The following is an 18,167-nucleotide window of genomic DNA, read 5'->3' as shown; positions in this document are numbered from 1 at the left end:
CTAGAAAAATAAGCTGAAAGTTACTAACTAGAAGGAGTTTGTTAGGCAGAACTTCACTAGCTTGCACTAATGGTGGGAGAAGTCTAGATTGCATGGAAGCAAGTAAAGTCAGTCAAAATGGAAACAAAATACAGAAAAACACACATAATCCAGTCTTTGAAAACAACTTATCAGCCCAGTTAATGAGGTTTGTGCATTGTTTAAGAGTAAGGAAAATACAGGTGATGTCACACCCCCAGGTGAGTAGCTCAAAAATTTAAAACCAGGAGGGAGTGCTGCCAGAAGGGAGGACTGTGTTGGTTATATTAGGCTTTATAAGTCACATAAGTTTCTTCAATGAATTCCCATTTCACATCTAATAGCTTTGCTAGAACTAGAATGGATCTTTTGAAAAGATGTGCAAGACCGTGTCAAAAATAAATACTTGGCTAATTTAGCTCATTAACTACTATTGGTTTTTAGCAGACTTCTGATCTTATAAATTGTCATCCTGGAACAAGCTGTTAAAATAAAAGGTGCTTGTTCATTTTGAAATTGCAGTTTATCAATTAACAAATGCATTAGTCTGTTTCAAGGAGCTAGGTACAGCCAGTAAATGCAGTAAGTGAACAGCAAAACAGGAGTGGTAGCTTAAAACATGCCTCAATACACACTCGTAATGTGACAGTGTAGGAGAGTTCTGAAGTATGAAAGTAAATAAGCATTTGACACCTATTCTGAGGGTCCCTGGTAGTCAATTTTGGAGTTCTGAAAAAAAATCAACCCACATTCCTCTCCCTTTGCATATTTATTAGATTTATTAAAAGACTTCAGGAATAAAATTTTAAAACCCCCTTTGCTTCTCTCTTCTAAGAAGCTTGGCAGCATATCACAGACTGAACCAAAGAGAATCACTTAACATAGAGAACAGTTTATTTTTACCTTGTGCATCTATTAACATTCTTAATGTTCCCAGCAGCTTGAATTGAACAGGGGGCATCTCCGATCTGAGAAATTTCAATACAGCTTCTGCAACACCAGCTGATAGCATCTTAGCCTTATTTACAACTGCATGAATAAAGAACAGGGATGATCTCAAGAACATTTCTAGAAGATGCAGTTTATTTCCAAGATGGTCTTGAAGCAAACTTTCAGACACAGTTTGAAAAATAGCTTGTGAATACAGACTTCAGGAACATGAGTGTGCACTGAGAATACTGTGTTGTGGGAAAATGTCATGGTTGCTAAGACACAGGTGTGCAATTAAGTGCTTTTTCCTAGCATGCACATCTAATTTTCAGTGTTCAGCCTGAACATAAACTGAAGGCTAGACTTCTCTCCCTTGATGTAGGAAAGGTGTCTTCTACAAAATGCATCAAGTAGAAGCCCAGACTAGTACTTGCACCCCCAAATATGAGGAAAGTTCTCTGATTCCCAAAACCACTCTTCTATTTCACGTAGGCAAAGAAACTAAAGCATCTAATTAGCAGAATAACCTCCTACCCAGTTCCAATACTTATATAAACAACACTGTGGCCTGACATGTCTGGAGCTGGTAGTCCTTGTATTGGGCCCCCCAAACTCTCTTTCATCCCCTTCACTAGTCTACGTTCTCCACTTTCATGGAACGCTCTGAAATATATGTAAGGTGCAAACTTGGTTCAATATTGTACTTAGAAAAAAGTGCTTATTTCATATTCAAAGTAGTGTTTAACAAGCAGTTCATCACTGAGGCCAGTTATTACTTGCTAATTTTTCTACAAAAATATAGATGAAATCTTATGTAGGTCTCTGGCAAGACATCCTTGAGTGTAGGCTGCAGGGAAGCTTGCTGACTGATGGTCATTAATAGAATTAATCACCTGAGAAAGGTAAGCAAATGGCATACCACTAAAGCTGCATGGGTTTAGTTACGTATGCATGATCGTTCTTAGAAAGTTATTGTTTGTCAAAACTGAAAATAGTAAAATAATGTTAAATGGATGAAAGACTTATTTTTGGCTTGGTACGAGAAAGCATACACAAGTATTAGAGACTTGCTTTGTTTTTATGTGTCTGTGCTCTGCCTTTTATGCTTGGGTAATCAAAACTCATACAAATTAAGTTATTATAGATGACAAAATTAGCATTCAGTTCATTGCCTATGAACAGTAACTTATTGCAGTAGGCTGGCTATTCTAACAGTCTACCTCCAGCTCTAATTTGGGAATTGTTAAAGCGTCAGGAAGTTACAGTAAGATGCAGTGTTTCAACAAAGTGGGCACTGCTCTCTGATGGGGAACCTCAGCTGAGAGAGAGAATTCCCACATGAAACAAACCAACCAAACAAAAAAGCAATACTCTGCACAGAAAGGATTGAGAAATCATATCCAAGGCCTCCTCAGCTCCCTGCCTGTTACAAAGCCGCCCTTTCCTTGGTGGGGGATAATACTGTAGGCTCAAAGCGGCAAAGGATGGTGAATAGGCCTGTGACGTATTTCAAACTGCTTGTCACCGCTGCTGCGCAAAAGACATAAAGGCGGTGATCGGCCTGAATGAAAAGCAGCAGTCTGACCTGCCTCTAGGACCATCAGCTGGTTCTCCCACCCTCATCCCCTGGTGGGGTGCAGTGGGAGAACAGAATTTCACCTTTGGGTAATCAGCAATGCAAAGCGAGGCTTACCAGGAATTGCCAGGTTTCTGAGAGCACTCAGTGCAGCGTGCTGCACAGTTACGTTTCCATCCTCCACATGTCTGTCTAGCAGATCCATCAGCTTTTGAACTATGCCATTATCCACCATATGGATGCAGTTTCCGTCTGCGTGAGATGAGACAAGTCACTTGTGAATGGAAGATTATTACTAAGATTTTTACATGAGCTTTTTAAGAATACAAGGGTTATTTCCCTGTCCTTTCTAGATTTCATTGTTGAGAATTTGACCACCATCATCAATGGGAGTTGCAGTGCTCATGACAAATTTAGAAGAGTGATATAAGAAACACTGGAGAAGACAGAAATCCCCTATACCTCTCTACAAACGTGAAACAGTATTTTTAAAGTAGGCTTAACACTCTTCAGGATTGTAAAGTATAAAACTGCTGATGTTGCTGTATAGCTCAACATGAGCTTTACCATGACACGTGATTTTTGTTTGCAGCTGTACAGACAGAGCATAATAGAAGGGCACAGATAAATTTACATAAGCTATTATGGCATAGTCTTACCATTTCTGGCAAAATTTGCAATAGCCAGTGCTCCTGCAAGCTGTAGCTGATGGCTATTGGAAGGAATCCATGAAAGTACTCTTTGGAACACACTGCCTTTTCCTCCTTCAAATAACTTTTGCATGGATTCATCTGGGGTAAAAAGCATAGACAGTCAGCAAGCCAAAGAAGCGTTTGTTAGGGAAAATTCTTCTCTTTGTAGTTGTGAAGCTCTGCTGGCTTCACTACAATTAGTCTAGTCCTGCAATGGGATGAGAGACAAAATCTGACCCATTAAATGTTAACTGGCAGGTAGCAGGTTCTCTAGGTTATTTAGAAAATTAGTAAAATTCAGCAGCCAAATGGCATTACCGGTATCTGCTGTTGCTTTGCAGAATCGTACTTACCTCCAAGCAATAATAAAACCATAAGATCAGAAGCTGTTTTAAGCTCTGCAATATCATCCTCTTTGTCACTGTCCACAGTCTTCTGGACGATCTCAAGTAAGCACTCCACCAAGCCTGCTTCAACCAGCTGCAGTTTAATGACATCTGAAGAATAGCATGGATAATAGGAGTCAGAATCATGACTTTAAATACATCCATTGTACATACACGCAGGACAGACTGTGAAAAGAAGTAGTAATGTCAATGGTTTCACTGACAGCTTGTGTAGATAAAACTGCAACTTCTTTATTTTAAATTCTCAGGACCAACTTGTGTTATTACTCATCCACCAAGCGCTCCCCCGGCTCTGGACTGCCTTAGAGCACAACTATACACTGAAACTGTATGGAGCTGCTCTTCACTTCTCAAAAATGCGGATATTTCTCTACAGCAAACTTCTGGCATCTCAGTCGTCATGCAGCAGACTCATAAGGACTGTGCCATGTCTGGGCTTTCCAAAGACTTTGGACTGTACTGCAGAACAAACTTAGGGTTTCTTATTCTATTGCACATACAGAAGAGCTACTGACTTCACTGAGGCACGCAAGTGTAAAATACAGAACTTTTTGATGAAATCTCAGAGCAAGTAATCACCTATTTCTTTTAGCTGAGCCAAGATTTCTGCTATTCGTTGAAAAGGGCTGCAGGAGGAGTAGAGTGAGGCCAAATCCAAAAGGCTGGGTTGGGAGAGAAACTTGTGATTGAAGAAAAACTGGAAACTGATGGGGCAAACTCAGTTGTTATTGGAAACAAGGCTCAACAGAGAAGGCGATAAACGTTTTTCAGGGGGTGATGTAGGACTTGGGAGCACTATTTTTTCTGTTGTTTCTGCAACACAATCTTTATCAGATTTTACCTTGGGAACTTGGAGCTGGGAATCTCCTTTACATCCCTAAACTCCCTTTCTGTTAAGTGGAAGTGGCAGGTCGTCTGATGCTGTGTTATGTCTTTTTGTTATGTGATAGTGATTCTGGTAGTTTTTGCATGCTGATTTTAGAAAGCACAGTCACAAATCTCTGCAGAAATTTGCAAATAAATACATTTCTCTTAGCTTTCTGCATGAAATGGTGTTTTAACAAGGAGTTTAACCCAAGTTAAAACATTTTTAAAGGCCAAAGCTTTGGAAATATTCTTTTTATATATAGTTTACAAGTGACAGTTGGGTGAGGAAAGGTGTTCTACCTCTGGTGAAGGATGTGTCTGACTCTCAATTTCCTGTTGTCACTAGGCTTTTTTTGCCTGAGTGAAATTCATTGTTCCTCTAAGAGCGGCTGATCTTCTTGTGAACTTTGTTAGGGAATGCAAAATATCCAGCTGGGATTTTTTTAAATAGGCACTTTTGCACTGAGGTACTTTAAAAAACAAAGAGTTCCCTTAGTTACAGAATACCAGGTTGCAGATGTTCTGTGATTCGAAATATAAATTGCTACACCAGTATGCTTAAACAACAACAAAACAAAAAAACCTCCAACCACCAAAATCCAGACTCTGCAAATACTTAATTTAGATTTTTTTGCCTTCAGACCTATTGCTAATTATCTAGAATCAAAAGTACCTAAACAATACCAGCACAGTGAACTCATTTAAGTATGCCTTGAATTCACAGTGGAAGAGTTCAGCTGACTACTTCATAACATGCAAGTGCCTGAGTTATGTTCAGCAGCAGTAAACTTATCAAATTTTATTGCGACTATAAAACACAGTGTATGAAAAATTAAGCATTTGAACTGAAATATGTCAAACTTGCAAAAGGTTCGACCCAGTTCAGTGAGTCTCCAAGGATGGAACTATCTTAGAGCAACTTGCTAGCTACTATATAATAAATGAAATAAATGAATACATTTTGGCAAAATGTGAATTTTTAGAACTGAAAAAAGGAATCCTGTTTTCACATACCACTTAAAATAAAAGACAAAGTAACTTTTTAAATTGAAGTAAAAATTTATCTTGATTTATACTATGTAAAACAGACACAGACAGAGTGTGTGTGTACAACAGAGTAGGATGAAACCTAAATCTTTAGAGTTTACAATTCTATCTAATAATTTATTCCATTCAAACAAGCTTTAATGCTGAGGTGATTAAAACAAGGCTATAGAGTCATCAAATACTGTGATATCTCCCATACTCAGAACTGCTTCCCACTTCAGTTCAGCTCCACCTGTTAACTCATTTCTTCATTTCCTTTAAGGGCAGATGGTAGATAAAACGAACCACTCAGAATTCCTTTGGGAGGAACATCCCAGAGGGGTGATCGGGCACACATCACTTCCATCACTTCAGGCTCTGGCTTGAGCAGTGAATGAAACTCAAGTCTCCTGGGGCTACCTGGGGCTACCATAATACATGCCAGCAAACACCCAGATTAAATGTGTGGGATCTCTCAATGAATAGTAGGGGGAGAGTGTCCAGCTCTTAGCTCTGCAATTAACATGCCCCTTGCAAAAATAATGTCCATAGGAATGGAGCTGCTGGCGGTTCTGCGATTCCAGGAAATGACGTAATGACTGATGTTCTGGTGCTGTAACGGACTATGAATGCTTGAGCCAGTGTTTTGCAGACAAATGCTGTCAAGCCCTCTAAAAAGGGGCTTTTGATATTCCTACTGCAGGTACAGTGAAATAAAATATGGTTATATACAGAATGAATCGGAGGTGGAATTAGCATCAACAGTTTGTTGGCTCCTGTCATACGCTCAGACAATTAAGACCTATTCATTTTATATGAAACTATCATCACAAGGATCAGCCATGGTGGCTTCTGAACGAGGCAGCCAGTTACTTTGCATTTAGTCCCTGGAAAAGACACCAATATACCAAAATCCATATAAGGGAATGGATAAAAAATAGTGTAAGAAAAAAAAGCAAATTCTCACCATTTTCTGCCAGGGGAGCCAAAACTTCAAAAATCATCTCTTTTTTATCATGCTCTATTTGCTTCTTGAACAGTTTCACAAGCTCTTCAGCAATGTTTGTGTAGGCAAACTGCTCTTTACTTGACTCTGTGAAGCAAAAGGAAAAATTCAATATCAAGTAAACAAACCACATCAAAAGGTAGGACTATTTTTTTCTCTTTATTACCAGGTTTACTCAGTAAGATGACTAACAGTGCTCTTCACAGACAAGAACAATAGACTCGTGCTTGTCACTAAATGAAAAGAAAAATATCTCACACTTTAAGATAAATGTACTGACCTGAATTAATTATGATTAAGGTTGTTAAAAATATATAAATTTACAATCAGGGCTGTTGGGGCTGTTTCTGCTCAACAGAATGTAAAGGTAGCTATAGAAACAGTAACATTACAAAAATATATATTAAGTCTTTGATTCCCCTCAGCTTAACAAGAAGATTAGCAGATAATATACTGCATTTTCTATGGGAGAGATAAAGAGTTGTACAGGATGCTTTAATATTTACACGGTTTCATGATGGTGGTGACATTTCCTTTGAAATCTGTGTGTGGCTGTTGCAGGGCCATTTCATACTGCACAGATAGCATAAAGCAGCTTTACAGATGGGCTAGCTTGCTACCAGAAGGTTGGCCAGCAGATAACGGTTCTTCAAATGTAGACTCAACAAAAGCATCTCTTATTCTGTTGCCTGTAACTTATTCCTCCTCACTGGCAGTATTACAGGGGATGCAGGTGGTAGGGCTGGTGTTCTGCATTCTCCAGTTGCCACCTCCTGAGGGCCATCTGTAGTTAGAAAACCTTCCAGCACCTTGGCTGCTGCTCTAAGGGATGATTAGGGTTTATTTTAATGTAGAATTGACCCCAAGGACTGGGGAAAAGCATGAAGTGCAGACCTAGCCCTTTTATGCACATCTCATTATTGTTTTCTCTCAATATGCATGACTGCATAGCATATTCTAAGTAGATTTTTGATCTTTCCAGTATTTTTAAAAGTAGAACCATCACTCTCTTTATTGGGTTTTTGCCCTGCTTTGACAGAGAATAAGAGTTTTGTATAATACTTCTCAAGGGATCTGTGCAATGCAGTTGTCCCTTAAGTGATGAAAAATGACAACCTCACAATAAAATTCCCTGAAGTTACAAGGCAAAAATAAAATATTACAGTCACGATGTGATTGACTAAGCTGTTGTTTAAGGGAGATTAAAGTATTACAAGCTAAATTAATTTTGTGCCAATCTTAAAGAACGAGCATGTTTTCAGCTATGGGAACAGGAAGGGAAGCAGCTGCTGTTCAGCTTCTTTCCCATGGTTCTTATTACTCAGCTGGACAGAGCTGGATCTTTCCAAAGAGGGAAAGGAAATGTAGTTCTCAGTGAAGATACCATTTATTATATTTAATATCCTTATGGTTTTAGTTGCATTTTAGCACTATAATTTCCAGTATATGACTCATTATATTTTCTGCACACAATACACAGTGCCCATCTTGAAGATCTCTGATCTATTCATTTCTTCAGTGCTATTTTGATCCTCTTTCTGTTGTTGATTTGTGAAGTAGACCTGTATGCTATAAGCAAAGGTATTTTGCATGTGATCAGACTACACTAGATGATAGATAACATGATATTCTCTCTGGCCTTGAAATCTATGAACTTATGATAGTTGCGAATAAATTCAGGCCACCAAATAGTACAAACTCACAGATACATTTTTCATAGTTTGAACTTCTGAATCTTCTTAGAAATACAGGATGATATTATAACTGCTATATTATTGTACTCCAGTGCAAAAAAACTCATAGAACTAAAATTTCACAGAATAAGTTAGCAAAAGAAGAACAGCAATGTAAAACACAAGTGATAATAAAACACAGGCCCTAACAACCTGTTGGTTTACACTTGGTGGAATTCCAGTGAAAACTAGCCCACTTGCAAAGACATTAGATCAAAGCGGGACCACAATCTTCAAATTAAATGAAGTTGTAACTAAACTTGCTAAAAATAACATTTACAGTTTAGTAGTATTTATGATTTATGCATACAAGTAGTTAGACTAGAACATGTTGAAACTCTACACCTGAAAGAATATTGTATAGGCAGATTTATGAACTGTGCCTGTCTCAGTTTCATTCAGTGATTTCCATGAGCCAAATTTAATCTCGATATAACTTCATGGAGCTACACCAGGATACATTATTTATATTATTAATAAATAATTCACAGTAAGTAGCAGCGCTCAGGAAATACTATTTAGATCATTTAAAATGTGCTTAGTTGCATGGAAGAACGTTAACATAAAACATAAGGTTGTACTAAGCACCCAAATAAATTTCAGTTACTGAAGGGAAAAAAAAAGACAGACATCTATAGATTCTGGAGACAACAAGCAAAAATTGCTTGCTTTAAATTTTGAATGTACCAAAAGGAATGGAACAAGCATCAGTGCAAAGCTTTTGTTAGTCTTAAGATTTAACTTCACGAAAACCGGATGTAAATTTGAGATTAATATTGTGGACTTACCAAGTTCTGCTAAATTGCCAAATGCAACAAGGCACATCTCTGTCAGAGCTGCATTTTGGCAATGAATACCCAACAATTTCACTAAGGTAGGAATAACACCCATATTGATAAGCTGTGACTGCAGGGTATCTACATAAAAAGAAAGTACAACAGTGAGTTAGCATTTCTGTTTGTAGTACTATTCTTTAAACCAAAAAAGCATTTTTTACACAAAGCAACTTCTAGGCTAAGCAGCATTAAAATGTCTGTCTCCTCTACTCTTCTACACTAGGATCTGGTCCAGACTTGAGATATGGACTCATAATTCCCCCTGCCTCTGGCAATGGGACGTATTCCCAGAAATATCCCCTCCTGATCTTGTCATAGGGTATAGTGAATTATGCAGCTACTGATAATTTTGTGGTTTTCAGGTTCCTAATACATGTTGGGTTTGATTCTGAGCTCACTGAGACTAGCTGACTGAAATCAAACAAAACTACATTAGTGAAATAATTATTTATCTGAGAGCTTGTTCCTATATACTGTTTTCCCTTAAAGATCAAAACTGGAAAATTAAAATTAGAATGAATATAAACTGGCACTGAAATAAACATGAAAAGTTTTATAAACACAGGAAGTCACAATGTAGATTATGAGGAGCTTGAGAAAAAAGAAAGTTTAATAAAGACAAAAAAATGGAAGGTTTAAGAAAAGTCCTTAGAAGCCATTCTGATAATATCTTGCACAGGATGAAAGTTTATAGTATTTACAAGTAAGAAAGTTATTGCTCCTAGATGTCTGCAAATAGAAAGATGCTTTGATGGTTAGGCAGAAACATGATTGTTTTAAAGGAGTATTTATAACGATATTTTCTCTTACACATTTTACCTATAACATAGCAAAGAAGAAAAAAAACGTTTCACAGCTGAATAGAATGAAGCAGACATGAACACACCAGATGTTGTTTAGTAATTTTCCTAAGCATCTTTTTACCTTTGTTTCTAAGTACTTTAACTATGTTTAAATGGTACAGACTCAAAAGACAAGGATCCAAAGCCCAGTGAATTCAAGAGAATTGTATTACTTCATTTAGCTTTGGGTCAAGCCCTATAGGGGAATTTGGTGGGGTTTTTTGGTGGGGTTTTGGGTTTTTTTTTTGTTTGGTTGGTTGTTTTTGGTTTTTTGTTTGTTTTTTTTTAAGGAATTAATTCTAAGCAACTGAAATCATTTGGAGTTTTTATATCTGTGGAATCAGAGCCATAAAAATTGCAGATTTTTACAGGGAGATAAAAACATATTACATCTTAAGTCTAGCAAATTTAGTATCATCTCATGCTCTTGGAAAACTCTTTGCCTTCAAGATTCTGCCAAGTGTATTTGAAATTTTCATATAATAAAGATTATGAAAAGAGTGTGGAATGTTTAGTTCATTTATAGTCAGTGTAAAATAATTCTATAATAATTATCAGTTTGGTACACTAAATAAGTAAATGGCATGGTTATTACAGGTTTTTGGGGATAAGCAGGAATCCTTATGGCTTGACATCTTTAATAAAACTCTATTACTTACCAGTAACTGAATTTCCTTTTTTGGGGGGAATCTCTTCCACAGATTCATGGTCTTTAGAGAAATTTATAAGAATGCCATGTCAGACATCAAAGAGCTGTTGAAGTTGTCAAATTTCAGGTAAGTAAAAATTGCACTAGCGCATGCATTGAATGCCATTTTACCTCCAGCAGATGTGTGAGTCACTACTACACCCTCCTACTTCATTCCAAACTGACTGTAAAAATCTGTCTCTGTATAGGAAAACTGGGGAGAGGGGAGCTGGAATGGTTCTGTGGAGAAAATGATTGGGTAGGAGAACTCAAGTTACTGGTAAATAATCTGGTTTTGTCCTTGGTTTGTGATTGTCCCCTGCAGACACTTAAAAATTCTGAGGGAAAAATGGTAGTCGTGGAGAATAGAACAAAGACACAAACCACAAATGCCATAGAAAATTATGTGGAAAGAAATTGCTTTGTTACTAGACTATGCCTTTAGTCACTCTAAAATCAATTTATCCAACTGTAATGGACAAAGAGACAATTAATCTCTACAGGCTTCATTTGGCAAAGCGTTCTGACATCAGAAGCATAAACTATTTTGAACTGGGTTTTTCTTCTGCTGTCTCTTTCTTAATACGAAATATATAAAAAGTGCAGAGAAGGTGAGTAGAAAAAGGGAAACTGTACCCATTTTTGAAAGGAAACAGGAATCTTAAGAACCAAATAGAAGGCTATGTTGTTGTTCAAGAGAACATGAAGCACCCTGATTAAAGGGCCTCTAGAATTCCCAAGTAGGAAAAAAGGAAAAAGAAAGTATACCAAGAAAGAACAATTATACTGGGTGAAAAGTCAGGTATTATACCTGACTCCATAACAGTCTCATTTTCCTGGATTAGAAGGATGGCACCTCAGCACAGGAATGGCCTACAGTGGTAGGAAAGAGATTACAGAAATTGCCAATAAGGTAAATATTGATGCTTTAATGGCAGTAAGCAAAAGGATAAATTTTCCCCTCTGCCAAAGACAGGACAACCCTGTGAATCACAAAGCTGCATAGGAGGCAAAACCTTTGAAAACAAAAGGCTGCCGGCAGCCATTTGCTATGTTTATACTTAAGCCTGGGCTTGCCATACAAATTCTGAACTTGTCATTTACCTCTGTCATTAACACCAATAGGAGGCTCTTTCTCTAGTAAATACAAGAGCAAAGTCTGTTAAGAAGTTGTTTAAGAGAGAAGTACTAGGCTTCTCACTGGTATGGAGACCCGCAGCACTTTTTAGTTCAGAGAAATTAAAAACATCTAAGTGGTTCAGTCTTAGCTGAAGGGACTGCCAGCAGTTCTCTGGCTGTCCTGTCAGAGACCGCAGGCTGGGTAACTTGGAATAATTGCGTATCTCAGCCTTTCATTGCAGGAAGTGTTAAGGCCCTACTAGAGCAGGAGACAAATTCAGGGGACACATGCACCCATCCTACAAGCAGTTACCTGACACAGGACTAAAGTGAGCCATGAAGCCAGGCAACATTGTGTCTCAGGATGAAACGGCATTTCTGTCAGCTTCCTAAGCAGAACTTTATGCATAGTGGGCAGGAAGCATGAAAAACGGAACGCGTCTTCTGAACTTATGACTTGAAGCCACAAAAGAAACTCTCTCCAAGCTTACACTGCTATCACGTGTTATCACATGTTGCACTAGTAAGACACCTCTGTGTTCTTTTGGGGTGAAAGGCACTGACAGTGATGCTGTACAGATGCATATACAGGTAGATAAAAGGCAATCAATACATGCGCCAGCACAAAGAATTACCTACCTAAAACTTGAATTTCAATGGCTCCATGTCCTTCGGTGACACACATGGAAACTCCAAAGAGTAAGATCTGGGGAGAATATCCCAAATTGAGAACTTTATTGGGGGCATTTGCGTTTAAAATCCTGATTTAGGCTCGTTCATGATTTTGGACAGAATTTCAGAAAACAACTAGTCATTTTGTGTTTCATCAGTAACCGTGATTATAATGCTAAAGGAAAAATTGTTTTGTACAAATTGGTGGCATAATTTCATACCCTAGAGAAACCTGCTTGCAATCCCCACATCTATGTTAAATCATCATATAACATAGAAATGATTGTATCGATTATCTCACTATCATAAGAAACATACTTTTTATCTGCTTTTACATGCTTTACGTTACTTTGAATTTAAGTATATTTAGGTCTTGAAAGCATGCTAGACATCTTTAGTTGTGATGTAAATGAAACAAAAATCACGGCAAGCATGAAAATTAGCAAAGGTAAGACTTAGAAGGAAGCATTACTGAAATATTGCTGTTAGACCATAATAATGGTGCCATAAATCTCCCTTTAATTTCTTGCATATTTACATAGCTTCTGCAGATGGTAAACAGTGCAAATCAGTCCTCAACATTCATTCCAGTCGCTACGAGTTTTGTGAGAATAAGAAAGGCTTGGCAGTTGTATGATTTAACATCAGAATGTTACATTTTACAAAAGCACTGAAGGAAGGACAACCTCGATAGACTTAAGTTTAAAATGAAATGAGATGAGGAAGCAATCTATAAACATAATTATTTTTATCTATATATACACACCCATATATAAATATATGTATACGTTCACACATGCACGCATGCATCCAGTTAACTTCTGATCTCCAATTTGAGTACCTAATAAGCCAATTGGCCTAGTTCTTCCATCATTTCTGCATTTCTTTAAAAATGCTTTCATGGTTTGTTTTATAAATCTCAACAGACAATTAGCTACCTTATAGGCTGATCCCATTAACTTGTAAATAGTCTTGGCTCACAGGATTATGAGATCTGCAGAATAACTACTCATGTCACTAACTCTTTTACATGAGTGTTTGCATATGATTATTAGTTTTATTAGATTAGTTATTAGTTCTTTACTCTTTATCCAAGCCTGCTTTGCCTCATAAGTAGATTCATACCTACACAGAGACTATATGTAATGATACCAGTCTTCAGAATGGGAGAATCACAACAACATACCGAACCCACCGAAAGGTGCCAAAACAGCAGCTTTAAGCATGGGTACTCTGTATACCAAATAAAATTTGCATAGCTTGACAAAGAAAGAATTATTACAGGTGTTTGTCAAGACTTGCTTCTTTCAGGATTACGCTATAAGCAAAACCACAAACGTGTGACAAATTTGTTTCATTCCTAGCCATACCTGCAACTTTGCGTTTTAAGGACTAATAATGGAAAGCAGGGATGAGCTATTTCTGTCTTGATTGAATTTGGATGGTAAAATACAATTATGACAGAGAGGGTCAAGATAATCTAGGCTGAAGGCAAACGATGTGTCCCATCAGAAAAAACTATCCGATTTCTAGCCATGTAATTAAAAATTGACACTTTTTTTTAAGCTTAAAAGAACTGCAAGGGATGCCAAAGCTGAGTTTCTCCTGTTAACATTGTAGCGACTAATGAAATTATAAGATACCAAGGAGGCAAAGGAAGAACTGACAGACAGCAGGCAAAAATAATTCCTGAACACAAGCAGATGGCACAAGAACCTTGTAAAGGAATCTTAGTTTTAAAGAGGGAATCTTAGTTTTAAAGCTTAGACAATAGTGTTATGAACAGAGTTACAATTGCAAGCTGAGTGTCCAGAATTGGGACGAGATATAAGAATGCTCCATTAACTTGCTCTGTTTAGGAAAAGAAAATATGACTTGTAGCTACTCTTTAGTTGCCATTTTTGTAAAACTCATGTGAGATAAATCCCTATGCTAATTCAAAAACTTAAAAGTACTCAAGAATGAGCCTCTTGTTAAAAAAATAAGGTGTAGGTAGCTAAGGAAGTAGTAGCTATTGGAAAAAGAGGGCAATTAGTTGACTGGGAGTGATGAACTGTTTAGAATCAAATAAAACAATTTATATACTCTTTCCTCATAAAATGCTAAGGATTAGAAAATATTAGGGTGTTCACAGATAATTGGATGCAACTAAGGACCAAATGTGTTGTAATCATCCTTATCTGGATAGCTAGTGCAACTTAAAAGAGTACGAGTCATTAAAAGCGGTAAAGAAATCTTCAAAGTCCCCACCTGTAATTTTGTAACATAGCATGCTAAGCAGGAAGAGATTACAGAAACAAGAAAAGAGAAGGTAGAAGTGCTATTTCAAAGACTGAAACACTTCCTTCTTACATTTAATATTTTTTCTTTTATTTGTGTCCAGTTTGTTTCTGTAACTACAGAGAAAGCAATCTGGGACATTAGGCTGCAGTCCCATGCTCCTCATCCTTCAGCAAAACCAATGCAGTGTTTATCTTCATCGTAAGTAACATGGGATCAAGCCTGTGTAAGTAAATCCTGAAAATGGTATCCGCTAATCTGTGAGCACAATTAACTGTCAGGGCAATCTGAGTTTTCACATTTAGCAGGTCAGCAAAGAGCTGCATTTGCTCAGAATACTATCCACCTGATGCTGCAATGCATGGAAGTGGTTGTCTTGGGCTCATATTTGACATTGACTGTTGTCCTGAAAATTTATGATGGTCCACTGTCCTGGTTTCAGCTGGGATAGAGTTAATTGTCTTCCAAGTAGCTGGTACGGTGCTAAGGTTTTGAGTTAGGTATGAGAAGAATGTTGATAACACACTGATGTTTTCAGTTGTTGCTAAGTAGTGTTTAGTCTAAAGTCAAGGATTTTTCACCTTCTCATGCCCAGCCAGTGAGAAGGCTGGAGGGGCACAAGAAGTTGGGAGGGGACACAGCCAGGATAGCTGACCCAAACTGGCCAAAGGGGTATTCCATACCATGGGACGTCATGCCCAGTATATAAACTGGGTGGGAGTGAGGCTAGGGGGGAATCGCTGGTTGGGGACTAACTGGGCGTCAGCCAGTGGGTGGTGAGCAATTGCATTGTGCATCACTTGTATATTCTAGTCCTCTTATTATTACTATTGTCATTTTATTAGTGTTATCATTATCATTATTAGTTTCTTCTTTTTTGTTCTATTAAACCGTTCTTATCTCAACCCATGAGTTTTACTTCTTTTCCCGATGTTTTCCCCCATCCCACTGGGTGGGTGGGGGGAGTGAGTGAGCGGCTGCGTGATGCTTAGTTGCTGGCTGGGGTTAAACCACAACATCCATGGGTGGTATTTTTAGAGCAGTTCACAACTATGGTCCAATTGTACTTGTGGCTCTTAAAACAAAACTGGCAAGACAGGTCAACTACCTATCTCTCCATTCACATGCTGCAGGTACGGTCACTGAGTTTTCTTCTAGAAAATTAATCCTCTCCTTTATTTTATTTTATTTTTTAAAAATATTGATTTGGCAGATTATTTGGGGTTTGATTCAGTGTCTGCCCTGGTCCGTGAGCAAATTCACAATGGAACTACAGGACACAAGTCTTACACAGCGTACCAGTGGGTGCCGGGCCAAACAGGAGCTGGGTCCCTACCAAAAGATCCTTTCTCCTGGAAACCACCAAGTATGTGGGGTAAGGTGGAGGATTTGGTGAGCCCCCAGCATTCCTCCCTGATGTGTAGTACGACAGGGTGGTGGTGTGCACCCCAATCTGCATTTCTCACTTCTCACATTGCTTCAGTGGCTCCTGTGAATATTGTGTCAGTTCGTTAGTTCATGCGAGATGAAAGATGTCATTTAGCAGAGTAGAGAGCAGCTAGTGAATCCTCCTGGTTGTCACTGAACCTCACAACTGCTTTATATTGATTGCATCAGAATAAGCTATCTTACTAGATGGAATGAGTCATTTATTCAATGTTCATAACAGTTAAACTGTTCAGAAGCTGCTTGTTTGGGAGATTTATCTCATAATTAGTTTTCCTAGGGAAGATCTGCCGGGAGCTAGGTCACTGAAGCAAAACTGATACGGTATCTCTGCACAGCACTTTTGGACCGGTCTGCCTTGAGCTACCAAATATATTGGATGCTCATTAGTCTTAATTAATCCAGAGGATTCTGGTATCTTAGAGGTAAGAATATCTAGTTGCTCAAAATATTTTAACAAATAAAGAAAATATGGAGTTAAGACTATGAAATGTAATAAATGTGACACTCATGCAGACATCAAGCAAAACAGTTCCTGCAAACTATATCAAATAAAGGAACTAGAAAATTGCTATTTGGAGAAGGAAGAAGTACTGGAAACAAGTATTCTTAGATAATACTAGGAAAAGAGGAGAAAAAAAGAATCTAAGAACAAGAGGAGGAGATGACACATATACAACAGTGATATTTGGAGGTAGATAAGTAACATTAAGAGCTGAGAGCTCCAGAGAGATGGCACAGAAAACACACAAAGAAACTATGCTAGAAGAGATGGTAAAGCAGATTAAAAATTTATACAGTAAGGGTTAAAAAAAATAAATAAATTAAGCCTATGGACCATCCTGAAAAGTAGAAGAGTTTTGGGGACATAGGTTTGGAAAGGTGAGTTACAGCAAGTGATAACTAAGGAAATGGTGAGCAGCTAATAAAGAAGCTATTTCATCCTAAAATAAAACACTACAATTCAGGAAATGGGCATGATTGAAGAAACAATGTGATTAGCTAACTACATTTGCAATCTGTGCCATTACGAGTCAGGAGAACAGCCTCTCTTTAGCTTTCCTCATTTAGCCCAATTTTCTTAGAGGTTCAAATTTTGAAAAACTTAGAAATGTGTGAACTCTGTAAAATATGCTTTGGCATATTACCACACTTGCGTGCAGAAGCCAGCTAGGTACTAAAATATCGGTATGTTTGTACAACTAGCGTAGAACACTATTTTCTTACCCCCGGTGGTCAAGGATTTCTCATTTAAGATACTGTCTTGTGTTTTTGTCCCAGCCCCTAAATATCTCCGTTTAATGGGATAAACTTATAATTTGTAGACACAGAACAGTGTTGAACACACACATAAATTATTCCCCATTTATCTTAGAAGAAAGTAACGTGGTTTTATATACATTTCACAAGGAGAAAAATGATTAACGAAAATTGTTTGGCATACATACCCCCAAATCATCAACAAGACAACACTGTGTGCCTGCAACAAATTAGTCTTATGGTGTTGTTTGATACTAAATGAAAAAGAGATGACTTAATGTAGCCTTCTAGTTAACTACTGTAAATCTGTTTTTTCCTAAGGTATATGATACATCTCCATGTATTGCTTTGAGACAAAGAAGTAAATTTCAGATGTTGATTTTAAGACTTTAAATTATTTGCTATATGGAATTGCATCAGGAAGATATCTAGTATTTTGGGGAACATAATTTTACTGAAACAGAATATTGTCTATGTGAATTGAGGTACTTGATCTTTTCAGAATGACTTAGTGTTAGTATCCACAATGTAAACCTACAGTTGACTTTAACTTTTATCTTTTTTCTTTTTTGATGGGGTTGTTCTCCTGGTAGACATAAAGCAAATTTTCGGTGTTGTTTACCATTCTCATTGCTATAGTTCATCAGCATGCCACAAAAGACAGTCAAGAGCTTCTCACTGGCTGGATCTGTTTTACTGCACAGTGACCTTATATGGTCTACTACAATATGTGCACCACCTGCATGGTCAACTGCGTTCCTGCCCTCAT

General features: G+C 37.7%; 1 protein-coding gene across 7 annotated transcripts in view; it reads right to left on the bottom strand.

Moving 5' to 3' along the window:
* Positions 1-18,167, bottom strand: part of RAP1GDS1 (Rap1 GTPase-GDP dissociation stimulator 1) — a 105,010-nt gene that overhangs the window by 9,323 nt on the left and 77,520 nt on the right. For 4 of the 7 annotated variants that reach the window (XM_075030853.1, XM_075030863.1, XM_075030892.1 and 1 more), the window contains 7 exons: positions 18,021-18,167; positions 9,044-9,172; positions 6,484-6,609; positions 3,570-3,713; positions 3,184-3,315; positions 2,642-2,776; positions 922-1,047 (listed from right to left, as the gene is read on the bottom strand). In XM_075030853.1, the coding sequence (XP_074886954.1) occupies positions 922-1,047; positions 2,642-2,776; positions 3,184-3,315; positions 3,570-3,713; positions 6,484-6,609; positions 9,044-9,172; positions 18,021-18,167 (939 nt within the window). The remainder of the gene's footprint in view (positions 1-921; positions 1,048-2,641; positions 2,777-3,183; positions 3,316-3,569; positions 3,714-6,483; positions 6,610-9,043; positions 9,173-18,020) is intronic. The other 3 variants (XM_075030872.1, XM_075030882.1, XM_075030906.1) reach the window with 3 other exon arrangements.

This window comes from Buteo buteo, chromosome 1, assembly GCF_964188355.1.
Source record: "Buteo buteo chromosome 1, bButBut1.hap1.1, whole genome shotgun sequence".
In the NCBI taxonomy this organism is placed as follows: domain Eukaryota; kingdom Metazoa; phylum Chordata; class Aves; order Accipitriformes; family Accipitridae; genus Buteo; species Buteo buteo.
Note: the sequence above shows the minus strand (reverse complement) of the source record. Positions and strands in the feature narration are given on the sequence as shown.